Source organism: Salvia miltiorrhiza, chromosome 2 (genome assembly GCF_028751815.1).
Source record: "Salvia miltiorrhiza cultivar Shanhuang (shh) chromosome 2, IMPLAD_Smil_shh, whole genome shotgun sequence".
Classification (NCBI taxonomy): Eukaryota; Viridiplantae; Streptophyta; class Magnoliopsida; order Lamiales; family Lamiaceae; genus Salvia; species Salvia miltiorrhiza.
The window spans coordinates 64,509,913-64,525,376 of record NC_080388.1 but is presented as its reverse complement, the minus strand read 5'-3'; the positions used below and the strand labels follow the sequence as shown (position 1 = coordinate 64,525,376).

The 15,464-nt window shown below is 32.1% G+C and overlaps 2 protein-coding genes across 2 annotated transcripts; one reads left to right on the top strand and one right to left on the bottom strand.

The window, feature by feature from the left end:
• Positions 1–4,258: 4,258 nt before the first annotated feature.
• On the bottom strand, positions 4,259–5,537 carry LOC131012978 (uncharacterized protein At1g76070-like). Its single transcript, XM_057940967.1, has one exon. The coding sequence runs from the start codon at positions 5,125–5,127 to the stop codon at positions 4,399–4,401; it is 729 nt and encodes a 242-aa protein (XP_057796950.1). The 5' UTR covers positions 5,128–5,537; the 3' UTR covers positions 4,259–4,398.
• Positions 5,538–12,831: 7,294 nt separating this feature from the next.
• Positions 12,832–14,252, top strand: LOC131012977 (thioredoxin-like protein CDSP32, chloroplastic). Its single transcript, XM_057940966.1, has one exon. The coding sequence runs from the start codon at positions 13,081–13,083 to the stop codon at positions 13,966–13,968; it is 888 nt and encodes a 295-aa protein (XP_057796949.1). The 5' UTR covers positions 12,832–13,080; the 3' UTR covers positions 13,969–14,252.
• Positions 14,253–15,464: the final 1,212 nt, after the last annotated feature.

The following is a 15,464-nucleotide window of genomic DNA, read 5'->3' as shown; positions in this document are numbered from 1 at the left end:
AGATTTATTAATATGATAACTAAATTGATATCAATTTTATATAAAAATAAAAATAAAAATAAAAATTCCATGCATTGGACTGGGTATAAATATTACTCCCTCCGTCCCATTTGAAATGTCTCATTTTTTATTTTGTATTGTCCCATTTCAAATGACCCAATCCATAAATAGAAAGAAATTTGCCTTTAATTTTAGATTGTCTTATTTGAAATATCTCACTTTATATTTTGATCACACAATTTTTATTGTCCGTGTCTATATTTTTTTTAGATATTTCAAATGGGACGGTGAAGTAGTAATTTGTATTTTAAGAAGGGGGTGATTCTATTCATAGCCCCCGTTTTACTCAGTATAGCCCCCACTAAAAATAATAATAATAAATAATTATAGATTGACCATTTTATCCTATAGTCCATAGCCTCTAAATTAAATACCCATATAGCTCATAGCCCCCATCGTCTACACAACTCATTTACATTGTTTCGTGACTTTCGTCTGCATAATACATAGCCCCCATAACACATAGCCGCCACAAAATGAAATTTTAATACATAGCCCCCATAACACAGCCCCACAAAATGAAATTTGTGTTGTATCGCATGCCCCCACCATGGACAATCATTAGAAGATATCTAAAGCCACTATTAGCAATGACCGCACCTTTGAAATGTGGGAACCAAGTAGTAATTCTACTATGTTTTCAGTTGAATCGAGGTAACGTCGCCAAAAGAATAAATAAATGAGAAAGCTTCACAAAGTGAGAGGAAGGCTATGTGAATTGTATTCTTGCTTTAGGTTTCTCATGTGCTATGTTAGTTCAACTCTTTAATTTTATTAATGATTAATATAATGACTATGGCCTTAGCATCCAAGAGTGGAATTGATTTTAAATATTTGGGATAGGTTGTTTGAGAGTTTTTTCAACTCATCGCAGTGTGAGTGATTTAAATAAAGTGCATGTATGAACAGTTAATATGATGCACACCAATTGTTTGACAAAATGTCCAAATTGAATAACAGAGTTATTGCAATGTATAAGCATGCACATCACGTGTTTGTGAAAAATATTGGCTGAATTGGTCTCTCTCTCAAAGGCAAGCAAAGCTCAGTTGGATGATAATCGAACATGTGAAGTTCTGCGTTGGGAACATGAACTGAAAACGATACAGTACGTTAAAAATTGTAGAGGCTATGGGTTATAGGGTTTTTTTTTAAAACTTGGGGGCTATGAGCTATATGGGTATTTAATTTAGAGGCTATGGGCTATAGGATAAAATGGTCAATCTATAATTATTTATTATTTTTATTTTTAGTGGGGGCTATACTGAGTAAAACAGGGGCTATGAATAGAATCACCCTTAAGAAGGATTTGTAGGCAAACTAAACCCCCCGCCCCAACCCAATGCCCAATGCCTTTCAGAATGTAACTGGACCTTACGCAATTCTATAGGGAATGAGGATCGTGAGTTGGGCCTGACTTTGGAGTTCCAACATTTTAGATTGGCCCCAAAATGATATTTCAAATCTATATAAGAGCAATTTTTTTTATCTTCAATATTTTTTTCTTCTCTCAAATTTTTTCATCAATTTTTCTCTCTCTTTTTTTTCTATTTTAATTATTTTAAAAAAATTCTTAACTTCGATTCATGAAAAAAATATTCAATATCAATGTTAAATTAAAAATTACGAGAAGATCTTCAATTTGATGTAAAAATTATAAAAAAATAAATTTAAAATTAATTATATTATGACCTTTTAAAATATCAAAATTAATTTTTGTTCTCTCATTTATCTATACTATAATACTGAACATGATACTCTTTTCTTATCTTGTTTTTGTTTGTTGGTGGAAAAAAATAAGTTTTCAAAAAGTTTACATGATTATTTAAGAGGTTTTTGCAAATAAAATCACGAACAATTTTGAATTTGCAATTTTAACGCGACTTTTGAAGTGTGGCGAATTAAATCATAACCTTTTCAATTTTTGCAATTTTGTCCCCTCAAATTTTTCCGGCCACCGGAGTGATGAGTTGGAGCTTATGTGGATTATTTTTTTCCACGTAATTAATTTATGACTAAGATTAAAATAAAATCAAAACCTAATTCTTTTATTTTTCTTCTTTTTCGTCAAACTTATTTCAGTATCCCCCATTTTCCTTAAACTAGTACGCCCTCCCGTGCGATGCACGGCCACGATATATTTATTTATTTTTAAAATTTGAAATTATGTAAAAATATTATTATTTATGAATCAAATTAATTAATAACAAAAAATATATTAATTTAAATATTAGTATTTGATTTAAAATAGTGTATAGTAATAATTTTATCAACTTAATGAGTAGGAGTATAATATTAAGTTCAATGAGTATTGTATAATAGTAATAATTAAATTTACCGAAAGTTTTTTGTTATTGATTATTATTTTCTATTAAAATTAAAATTAATAAATACTTTTATAATATTGTCTCGATATTTATTGATAATTGTGCATTATATTTTTTAATTAATATTTTTAATTTAAATATTTTTATGTATGCTTTGATAAAATAATTCAACAAATAAATATTATATTTTTTAAATCAAAAGATAAGAGAAGATATATAAATTTTGTAGGAGAAAGAGATACAAATAGAAATAATATAATAACAAAATAAGGAGAAAGAGAAAAAAAATAAAGAATATTGTAAAAGAGATAGGAGAGAGAAAAATAATCACTTTAAAATTTTAAATTATAATAAATTATTTATTTCAAATTCATATTTAATGAATTTTAAATCAAATTGAAGATCTTGTCATGATCTTTAACTTAAGATACACATCAAATATATTTTTATAAAAGACGAAAAAGAAGTAAAATAAAAGAATTAGGTTTTGATTTTGTTTTAATCTTAGTCAACAATTTAATCTTAGTTATAAATTAATTACGTGGAAAAAAATAATTCACATAAGTTCCAACTCATCACTCCGATGGCCGGAAAAAATTGAGGAGACGAAATTGCAAAAATTAAAAAGGTTATGATTTAATTCGCCACACTTCAAAAGTCACGTTAAAATTGTAAATTTAAAATTGTTCGTGATTTTATTTGCAAAAACCCCATTATTTAATTATATATTTTAAATTTAAATAACTTTAAATTATAGTTTTTTTAATGCAATTAAGGAGCATGAAATTTGTATTAATTTTAATATGAATTTGTGAATAAAAAATTAGTTATGTATCTTAAAATTATAATTTAAATATTGTATAGATTTATTTAATTATATGTACGAATTATTTATTTATTTATTTATATAAACATATTTGTGGTTATATTTTTCTTTTTATACTATTCATATTTGTCCTAATCTTTTATATAATTTAAAATTTTAAAAATAAATAAATATATCGTGGTCCGTGCATCGCACGAGAAGGCGTACTAGTTCATATGAAAATAAAGTTAAAGGCCAAATATTTATTTCGAATAAATTTCATTCTTGTGATTAGGTCTTAATTATTATAGGGTGCGGCTTGATTAGTCTAAGCTCGACATTTTCACAACGTATAATTCAAATAACCTTTAAATAAAAAAATTGAATTTGGATAATTACGGATAAAACAAACAGTTTCTCTTTATGTGTTAGTTAAAATTAATTTGGATCAATGATCTTCACATAATCGACTATCATCGCAAAAAGAAGGCATTACTGTAAAGGGGGTGAAATAAAATCAACACTCTCACATAATCTCTTACTCATAGCCCTATGAAGTTTCACAAATTTTGGGCTTGTTGCATTATTTTGTTTAATTAGTTGGAAATTAGATAATGAGAAGATGTCATGCTTGTAAATTTGGTATTGTGTTTCTCAAAGAAAGTATGCTAGATCTTCTTAAGAGATTCAACATGACTAATTTCAAAGCCACTACTACCCCATTAATAAATGTTAATGAAAAGTTGCAATTGGAAGATGGTAGGACATATATGGCAGCTGGGTTTCATGATAATAGCAAATACTTTCACCGAATTCTTACCTTCTGAATAGCAATTGTTACATTCAGAGAATCAGAACTAAGACTCGGACTTTTATAGTTATTTTGTCTCAACATTTTCTAAGTACGTCTATATATATATGAGTTTCATTATTATTGATGAGTATGCTTATTAAATATAACTCCTAACTAAAATTGAAACTATGAAAATTTATATACCTTAATTAATTAGGGAGTAATCATTCTTAACAATTAATTACTTAATTTACCGACACTGCAGCTAAAATATGGCAGAAAATATAAGCAATATTTATAATTTGCGTTCACTCCTTCATACACGTTCTTGACCATGAAATGAAACCAAAAAATAAGTAACGCAACTTAAATTTTTGGGGGTAAAACAAAAGAAATAATTAAAATTATTGCGTCTAACAAAGAGTAGTGAGTTGGAGAGGCTTAAGCTGAGGCATGGTCCTCCTTTTCCACAAATTAATCTCCCTCCTCGGCTCCAACACTATTCCGCCTCCGCCCAACATTGGAACAACGGCGTCTTCATCACCGTCGCTGTAGCTTCCCCAATCCTCGCCGGCGCCGTCCGCCGTCGCCCAATCATAAGACGCAAACGTATCGCGGCTGCTGGCGAATCTCATCATCTGGCTCAGGCACGGCGCCCTATCTGGAAGCGGCGGCTTTCCGCGATTAATCGAATCATCGGATTTTCTTCTACCGCCGAAATTCTTTTTAATTCCCGCCGGCTTCTTCTTGAGCTCCGCCGCCGGGCCGGGCAACAGGGTTTTGCTTATCCTCTCGGGCTGAGAATGTAAAACGGGCCCGAATTCTGTGGGCAAAGAAGCGTGCTGGTGCAGTTTGCAGATCGTTTTCTTGTGCTTGATTTGGCCCATGCATGAGATCTTGGGCGAAGTTGGCTCTTGCGTTTCGAAACTCGTGGACTCCTCTCGGGCTTCAGCTGGAATCATAGAAATGATCGGGCCGGAGAAAGCCCGGTATAGATGGGATTTGAGCTTCTGCGAACTTCCATTAGCCCGTTTATCTCGGCCCGGGCTTAAGGAAGGGTTTTGGAATGAAAATGATGCTTTAGCTGCTTTCGGTAGAAACCTCAGTATTTTGTTCTTCGACTTAGATGATTGCTTTTCCATTGAGATCTTAATTCTCTCTCTCTCTCTCTCTCTCTCTCTCTCTCTCTATATATATATATATATATATATATATATATATATATATATATCCTCAAAACACACAGATTGTACTTGTGTGTGTGTGTGATATGTTTCTGGGAATGATCAAGAAGATAGAACAAGGGAGAGGATCAAGATATGCAAAATTGACCAAATTTTAGAGAAAATGGTGGTATTGGTCAAATGAGAAAATAGGAGTGAGCAAAACAACTGTCGCCTATTAATTAGCATTAAATAATACAGCTTTCATTGGGTAGTTGTCACTGTTAACGTTCTTTATTCAAAGGTCCAAAACTCCGGGCTAAATAAGTAGAGGAGTCGACGATTGATTAGCATACATTAATGTAATCATGCATATAAATTAAATGCAGGCACACCTATGTCAAAGAGAAAAATGAGAAAATTGTGGCTTGTCGCTAAATAGATATTTATGTAGAGTGGAGACAAAATACGCGTTCAAGTGACGTAGATTTATTCGATTGGAGTATAGTAATATAATTTCGGTGGTTATGAATTTGTCACATGCTTGTATTTAATTAACTGCGGTGTGCAATTCTATAATTTCTTATAAAATGTGTATTTTTTATTATATTTTAATATACCTGCAATATTATAATTTATTTTAAAATCTAATTAAGGATTGTTTAGTATTTTATACTTCCTTCATCTCAAATGCTATTGGGATTTGCAAATAAATCATTGCAAAAGAAAATATACAAGTAAACTTTATATATATAGGGGCGGGTTAGGGTATAAATACTTCTTAAAATATAAAATACGAATAAGCTAAAATATATGAATTCTATGTAGAACACGTATGAATTTGCTTTGTAAATGTATGAATTGCGAAAAATAATTTTTTTGCTATTTATGAGATTCGAACTCAGAATCATGAATTCATTCAATAAGGTGATGAATCAACCGTAGATCTTGATAATATATGGGTTGAAAATGGTTCCTATTTTATATTCTAAAAGGCGTTTTTTTAGCCCACACACACACACACACACACACACACACATATATATATATATATATATATATATATATATAAGAGGATAAAATAAGAACACTTCTTAAAATATGGACATAAGAACAATTTTCAGCCATGAGATCATCAAGATCTACAATTGATTTGTAACCTTGTTAGATGAATTCATGGTCCTGAGTTCGAATCCCAAAAGTAGCAAAAAATTATTTTTCACAATTCATACTTGTATAGAGGCAAAATTATTTTTCACAATTCATACTTGTATAGAGGCAAAAATATAAAATATAGAGTATTGTAGTTATGGAATGTTTTATTAAAGGCATAAATGTAATCCCTTGATTTAGGGAGAAGATAATTATTAAAATATTGTAATTACTTTGTTATCCTTCTCCATGATTCAGCGTTAATTTCATAAACTAAATCTCACCCAAATCTGGCCGTCAAATCTATAAAAATCATGGATCTATCTTGGTTCTTATTTTATAGGATAAGATTGATTTTTATTTTAGCGGAACTATATATATATAGGGGTGGGCTAAAATAAGAACACTTTAAATGTATAAAATAGGTACAAATCATGTCTATTAGATCTTGTGACATGAAATTTATCTAATCAGAACATAATTCGTAATAAAAGAACTTCAGATTCGTGCATAGCATATAATTCGTAACAAAAGTACTTTCAGTTCGTAATAAGAAAAACGTATAAATTGCAAGGGAAACAATTACAAATTTCGGATCTTCATATAATTTGATATGAGCCATTAATTCACTATGATCTAATGGACAAGATTTGCTCATATTTTATACAATTAAAAGTGTTTTCATAGTAGCCCACCTCGAAATGTATATATATATATATATATATATATATATATATATATTATTTTTTTCATAGTAGCCCACCTCGGAATGTATATATATATATATTTATTATTTTTTTTAGGAAATGTTGTCCTAATTAATAAGAATCCAGCTTTGAACAAAGTTATGACGCGTGCATAGGTAATCAGGTCTCAAATGAAATATATATATGATGAAAAAAAATATATTTGAATATATTTTTTTGAAATAAGTTAGGTAGTACCCTAGTAGGTGTAGGAAACAAATGCGGGTCCAATATGCACTGAAGCTAAGTATGATAATTAAGCTAATTAGGCTGCATCTAAATCAATGCAGATAGATGAGATATGCCCTGCTAAAAGAAGATATGAGATTATGCCATTTGAAAATTAATGAAGTTGAATGATTGGGTTGCACACAAGCATATTAAAAGATGTAGAATAAGTATGGCTTGGATCAGTGTCCTTTCTTTTTATTTTTGAACAAAGTTTGGTATGATGTCTCTTTCTCGCTCTCTCTATGTACATTTAATTACAGGATATATATGACAACTGAACAACAGTAGAACCACTATTTTTCTATAATTGATCTATTAAAATACAAAGTCGCACTCTTGCATTATCGCGCTAATTTTTATTTCTAACTATGTTGAGTTATGGAAATCACGGAAACTACTAAGAACATCTCCATAGCACAGCTCCCTTGGGGGCTCGTTGTGGTCCTCACTTTAATCCTTATAGCCCCTTCTCGATAATGGGGGATTTATAAATAGTATTATTATTTTTTAAAAATAAAATGCATTTTAACATTAAATTAAATATTGATTTTAAAATCAAAATTTTGATAAATTTAAATTTTAAGATTACAATAATTAAAATTATAAAAAGTGGAAAAATATAAATTTCATCTTCGACGTTTCACTATTTCCGCAATCATTGTCTTGTGTATGGCTAATTCTTTCGGTACCATTTTTTATTTATCGAGAACGATAATTTGGGCAACGGCTAGTTCGCGTTGCGTCTTGTTGAAATCTTGGAGCTTTGTAGTGACTTTTTCCATTGCCGAGTCGTAGTACTCTACCTTTTCCTTTGTCACTCTTTGCTGTCTTTTGGCCTATAGGTCTAATCGTGATGCTCAGATCAGAAGACGTCATCGTGTACTCCCCTTAGAGGAATTCTTCGAGCGCTTATGAATGGACGCCGTCGTTGACGGAGGAGAATCGTTAAGATTCATAAAAAAATAAGACACACCCCGAAGTATTTGAAAGGAGCTCCGATGTTGGTTTGATATATTTTTTGGGTTTAATTTGTTGAGTAATTTGGTTATCACTCATGCCGCTTCCTCAATTAGCTCGGTATTTTTTGTAAGTGGCCTCCCAAACCTTCATGTTCTTTTTGACACGTTGGAAGTACGACTTGATTTATTTGTTGTCGCGAGTTGGAGTGCCGAAAGAACAACCTTCATTGAAGCGTTTGGTGATTTCTCCCCAATAGACATGCCTTTTGGTCGGCACCCTTGAACACGTTGAGGGTCTCCTTGGCCCACAGTGAGCAAGCTCGGTCTCCGCCGGCGCGTACCATCATCGTCTTGGGAAGAGAGAGGAATCTCGACGACTTCATGATTTTGAACAAATTGAGTTTTGTTAGAGTTGATACCCTCAAGAGCTTGAGCGTTGAATGCGTTGGATCTTTTAAAAAATGACGAAAAGCCGATGAGAGAAGAAGTTTGGATCCCTGGCGAATTTGCTTTAATTTGATTGTTCACCAATTAAAAAGGTCACAGTCTATTTTTTGGAAGAGAAAAATAAGATGAAGAAGTGATATAAAAATGGAAAATACGAAGAAATGAAGGGAGAATTGATTGAATTGTAAATTGGGGATGAAGAAATGGTATTTATAGAGAAAATAAATTAAAAAAAATAGAAAAAAGAGAAAAGATCGTTGCATTCAATGGCTAATTTGTTTTTGTTTAAGGAAAAATGGCAAAAAGTAGTTGGAATTCGATTATTTATTTATTTTTAAATAGATGCATGCATGCGTTCGAGCCTGATGCGAAGTTCCGCACCCATCTCGAGCTTGTTGGTGTGCCATTGGGGCGTGACTCGCTGAAACGCGGCTCGAGCTCATCCAACAAATCCGTTGCTGATATTCTAAGCATGTGGCCACGGTAGTTGCATTACTCTTTGTGATTGTATCCGGAAAATATAATTCCAAATTTCTGACACAATAACGCCCTTTAGATATAATATCTCATAGAGACGAACTTCATATGTTTTTTTCTTTCTTTCAAAATTGCTTTAATTTCGTAACACCTAACACCTTAACCATGGTGGCCTAATGTGTGGGATATTGCCGGTTGCAGACTTGATTTCTTTAATAGAAACACTGCCTTATAATGTTTTGGAATTTAAGCCACTAATTAAAATTTCTAATGATTTCTTGTAGGCGAGGCAACATATTGATATCTTGCTGGTCTGAATGCAATAAGCTTTGACAAAGGATCTTAATTAGCCAAGAATTTATCGCTCCTGCACATCACTGGATCATCTGAAAAGGTAAATATTATTTCCTGAAGCATTTGATTTAAATAATAAAGTATTATTGATAAAATAATTTAATTTAATTAAATATTTGGTTTATCCGATTTGATGGCTAACTCGATTCACATTTTAATGATCTAATTAAATGATTACTTACATTAATTATAGAATACTTCACTACAAAAAAACTGGAGATTACCGACGGCGATTTGCCGTCGGTGGCACGGCGGCCGGTAATGTAGTTATCAGCGGCAATTATAAAAGATTAGGTAGGTTAAAGTATATTTCCTCTCCACACCTTCATTTTGTTATGTTGGATATAGAGATATAAATTTTAGTCTAAATTAGCCCAGTTTCTACGCAGGCTGGATGGACTATGAAATTAAAGGCCCGAGGATAAAGTATACTATCTCCGCACCTTCGTTGGTATTTCATAATTTGGGTCACCAACTCGAAATCTTTTAGTTCAAATTCAGTCTCTCAATATTTTATGTATCTCACTTGTGTTTCATTATTAATCTTGATATACTAATATTATGTATTTTAAAATAAATTTATTGAAATATAATATATCATAATTAACATTTATAAGCAAATATTGAGATTTAAAAAATTATACACCCTATTTATGAATATGTTAATCTTAACAAGCCATTATTAACTAATAAATTAAACTGAAAAAATTATTTGTGTATCCTAGTTGGAATATATAATAAGCCCTAGTTAATAAGTACATAATTAAACTAAAACACAATAGTTTGAAATCGAAGAACTGAAAAAAAAAATTATTTTCTAAATTGTTATTACCTAAAAAAAGAAAAACACACGCCCATAAAAAATTGAAATTTATACATAGATGAACAATAAAAAAAGTCAAACATTGGATCTCAAGTGGAATAGTTTACGGTAGCCATGGCCATGAGATTGATTTCCCCAAAAAAGTTGGATAAATTGGGTTTGAATTCATTGCGGTGTTGTTTTTTAATTTAATATCGTAATTAGCCCGTTATATATATATAAAAAAGAGTATATTTAAAACTTACAATGATAAATCGTTTTGAGATTGTTAAGCTGAGTTTGTAAAACGAAATTTACAATTATATAACAGCATAGGCATATATGTTTGTTTAGCGGTAGAGTGGTTAATATCTAAGGTCTAAAATTTTAAATTCGAATTTACCGTTGCTTGATCTTTAAATCTTTTTGTTTAATTGATAATTTATCAAAGAAAAATCATATAACACCTCTTATATTGAATAATTTTTTCAATGATATGTTTTTATAATTTCTGTTTTCAGTGTTCAAATAACATATTCTCAAATAAGATTAAAACAAAGATATCTTACTAAGCATATATATTTGGAATAATCAACGTTAAATATTGAAAATTTAGGAATAATTTTATTAGATATTATTAAATTATGGTATTTGTACTTTGATTTATTTTAAATTAAATATACAATTTATATTTTGTACTCCACATGCCAAGCAAGCGTACTTTCTTTGCAAAAATGCCAAAGTTTTAACTTATAATTTCTAATTAGTAGTAATGTATTCCACATGCCAAGCAAAAATGCCACATAAGCTACCATCTTCGGTGGGATTTCTCATTAACAGAATTAGCTCAACCTGCTAACAAAAACTCAAATCCAAATTACGTACTGCAGCAAGTGTACTTTCTTTGCAACTTTGAGATTATACGTTGATACACTGTTTACTTCGCAAAAATTAGTTGACTTAAATCACTTCTCCACGTCCTTGGTTTATTATTTGAAATTAATCTTCTTTCTTCAGGTAACTTGTGTTGATCTTCTTTAGCAATAAACTTGTTAAGAGCATCCGTACTGGAGGCTCGACGAGCGGGTGCGCGAGTCCCACCCCAATATGGCGCATCACGGGTGCGCTCCCGACTTCCTCCCTTGCATCAATTGGGCTCAGGAGGAGAGAAAATTGGGCGTGTACAATACACGGTCCAATTGAATTCCTTCTGCAAGTCTAGATATTAAAATTATTTTAAGTGTGGATTTGAGATTGGGCTGTCGATGACTTGTTTGCTGCAAATAATTAACGACATGCAATTTTTTTAATAAATTAATTTAAATAGAAAAGAGTACGTGAATATTTTAGTTGTCATGTAAAATATATTTATTAAAAAATTAAATTAAAACTTTAAATAATATAAAATATTAATGTAATATTTATTTAAAATAAATAAAACAATTAATAATTAATTTAATACAAATATCATAAATTTACAACAAATTATGAAATTAACCCTGAAAAATTCTGATGTCACAAGATGAGATATTTTGACGAGCAAGACCTCAGTTTTATTGCTCAACAAATTTTAGATGTGGAGTCTTTGACTTATATAACACAAATTTTTCTAGTTTCAATAAAAGTTCATTATTGTCCCCAAGGGGACACCAAGCGGTGCGACCTCCTGTGTGAAGTGAGGTCCCGGGTTCGAACCCCACTGCTCCCTCTCCCCAACTTCCCCAAGTCAAAAAATAAAATAAAAGTTCATTATTCCGAACCCCACGCAGATGACACTTCCGAAATTTATGGTATGACTTATTGCCTGATGCCAAGTGTAGCGGATTAAGTTGCGGTTTTCTATTCAACTCTTTTCAACTTCTTTTGAGCGTGGCAAAATGATCAACACAATCATCTATGCCAATTTTATTGTGAATGATAAGAGCGAAAAATTCTGCATGGGCCACTATTTATTCTCGATTTTTGATTTGCATATTTGCCCAATTTTTGTGTGCGTGCATTGACCTAATTCTAAAAGATTAATGTCTAAGACATGAGGTATTGATTCGACTTGTTCATTGCATGGTCTTTAAAATTTCTTGATTTATTTGTGTAATTTATATAAAAAAAAAGTGAAAAAAATTAACAATTGGATTTTACTAATAAGGGTGCGTTCTTTTTTTTTTTTTTTTTTTTGGACTTGGGGAAGTTGGGGAGGGGGTGCAGTGGGGTTTTTCTCCTCCACGAAAAAGGTTGAAAAATATATTATTATTATTATTATTATTATTATTATTATTATTATTATTATTATTATTATTAAAGAGTGTATTTTTATTATAATTTAATATTAAAAAATATTATAAAGAGCTGGACAAATTTTGTTATACCAATTTTTTTTTTATCTCACGTTCTCTGAAAAGAAAAACATAAAAAAAAATAATTGAAGTGAAAAAAGAAAAAATAAATTGCGCAAATATTATTCCATAGTCCATACTACACAGGAAAACATTATCCGCCACACAAAACATGTAAAAAAAAATAGTGAAAATATAAGATGTTTGTAAGTTAGGTATATATTTGAAAATTCATAATAAAAACAAAGTATTAAAAAAAATCTATCCTAGATATGCAGAGAGAATATGTGGATAACATAAGTTATCCACCCACAACCACATGGATAAAATAATCTAACCTGTCCTCAATAATTTCCATCTCTCTCTGCGTCTCTCAACAACGTCAATCTTCTCCCCAACGCCAAAATCTTGAATAACTCTACAATCAATCCATGGCTTCCATGGCTGCTACATTCACAAACTTCTTAGCCAAACAAACCCCATACCTGAGTCCTGTGAGCAAAACAACTCTTCAATTCTCCACCAATCACCTCCCAACAAAAGATCACCTGATGTGCAAGCTCCAGACGGGCCGCAGCGTGAAATCGGCGGCGGCCGCGACGGGCGTGGAGAAGGTGAGCCGCGACGAGAGGGTCCAGAAGGTCCACAGCATGGCGGAGTTCGACGAGGCCCTGCGCAAGGCGAAGAACCGGCTGGTGGTGGTGGAGTACGCGGCGAGCGACAGCGAGAACAGCAACCAGATCTACCCGTTCATGGTGGAGCTGAGCCGCAGCTGCAGCGACGTGGACTTCCTCCTGGTGATGGGCGACGAGTCGGAGGCGACGCGCGCGCTCTGCGCCCGGGAGAAGATCGAGCAGGTGCCGCACTTCAGCTTCTACAAGAGCATGGAGAAGATCCACGAGGAGGAGGCCATCGGCCCCGACCAGCTGGTCGGGGACGTCCTCTACTACGGAGACAGCCACTCCGCCGTCGTCCAGCTCCACTCGCGGGAGGACGTGGAGAAGCTCATCGGCGACCACAAGGCCGACGGCAAGCTGATCGTGCTGGACGTCGGCCTCAAGCACTGCGGGCCCTGCGTCAAGGTCTACCCCACCGTCATCAAGCTGTCGCGCTCCATGGAGGACACCGTGATCTTCGCGCGGATGAACGGCGACGAGAACGATAGCTGCATGCAGTTCTTGCGCGACATGGACGTGGTGGAGGTGCCCACCTTCTTGTTCATCAGAGATGGCAACATTTCGGGCCGCTATGTCGGGTCGGGTAAGGGGGAGCTTATTGGGGAGATTCTTAGATACCAGGGAGTTCGGGTCACCTACTGATTCATCCACACTTCTATTCATCACTATGGACTTTCATATTCATACGTAATTCAAATAGTAGGAGATAGGAGTGGGGATGGAACTCATATTCATCCTTGAAATTAATTTTTAAACATGTGCTGAGATGAGCAACCATATTGTATATCCATGGTTGTTCTGTTTAATTAAGATTGAATATTGTTGGAAGAAGACCATGTGGGGTACTTAGCTTTTTCGTTGTTAATTTGGTCCATCGGTTCCTTCATCTTCCACGGAAAATATACTATATATTTTCTTACTATAAATGTTATTGATCATTTATATCTTTTTACTAATTAATCAAGGATACTTGTAAAAAAACAACAACTTATACCGAATTAAAAGTTTTAAATTTTTAGGGTGAAAAGGGAAACCATCCATTTAAATTAAAATATATATATATATATATATATATATATATATATATATATAAGAAATATCCACCTTTTATAAAATATATTATCCTCATCATTTAGAATTTTTTTTTACCCTTATGCGAGCATTATTGTATTTTCTATACAAATGATCAATTGCTCGACTCGCAGTGGTCAAGCAATCATCGAGCACATCGAGCAAAGTTCGCAATTCAAATAATATAAAACATCGAGATGAAGATCTAGTATATATTAAGTTAAGTTTGACAACTTTGTCTTTAAAATTAATATGTAGTTTTTATAATTTTCTTTTATAGTGGGTACCTTTTGTATTTTCATTTTGGAAATGGGTTAAATCTACCGTTAATCCATTTATATATATACTACCAATATTAATTTTGAGGGATAATGGATATAAATACATGAATTTTTGGCATATTTGGTTTTGCTCACATTTTCTTAATTTTTTATTCAGGTATGTACACAAATTTTCATGTTATCTTATCTATCATGAAAAATATTTAAAATTGTATGTGAAGGTTTCGTTAGTCCAATTTTCTTTTAAATATTTCAACTTTGAAAGCAGTAAAAAATACTAATTCAAGTAGATACTCTATAAAATTTTATCTCATATACTCCTTCCGTCCATTAAAAATATGACATTTTTGGTGGACACAAGTTTTAAAAAAAATGATGGTGATTTTTATGTAGTGGAAAAAGGGTTCCATCAAAATTTGAAACGAATAGTTGAGATTGAATTAAAGATGATTTTTTTTTTCGTAAATAAGGGGTGTTTGTATAAGGTAAAATATAAGAAAAAGTGGTGGGGTCATGTCTTAAAATATAGAAAGTATCATATTTTTTGTGCACACTTAAAAATAAAATGATAAAAATGTCATACTTTCCATGGACAAATGTAGTAATTATTAAAAGTGGTATTGACGTCTAAATATATTAACTTTGGGTGCATTTTAGTTTTGCATGTGAACTTTGAAAGCAGTAAAAAATACACGTAGTCTATTATTGTAGCAATTGCCAATTAGTATATAATAATTTTTCTTTCAGATTAAATTTAACATGGCAAGTCGAAATGTTGACATGTAC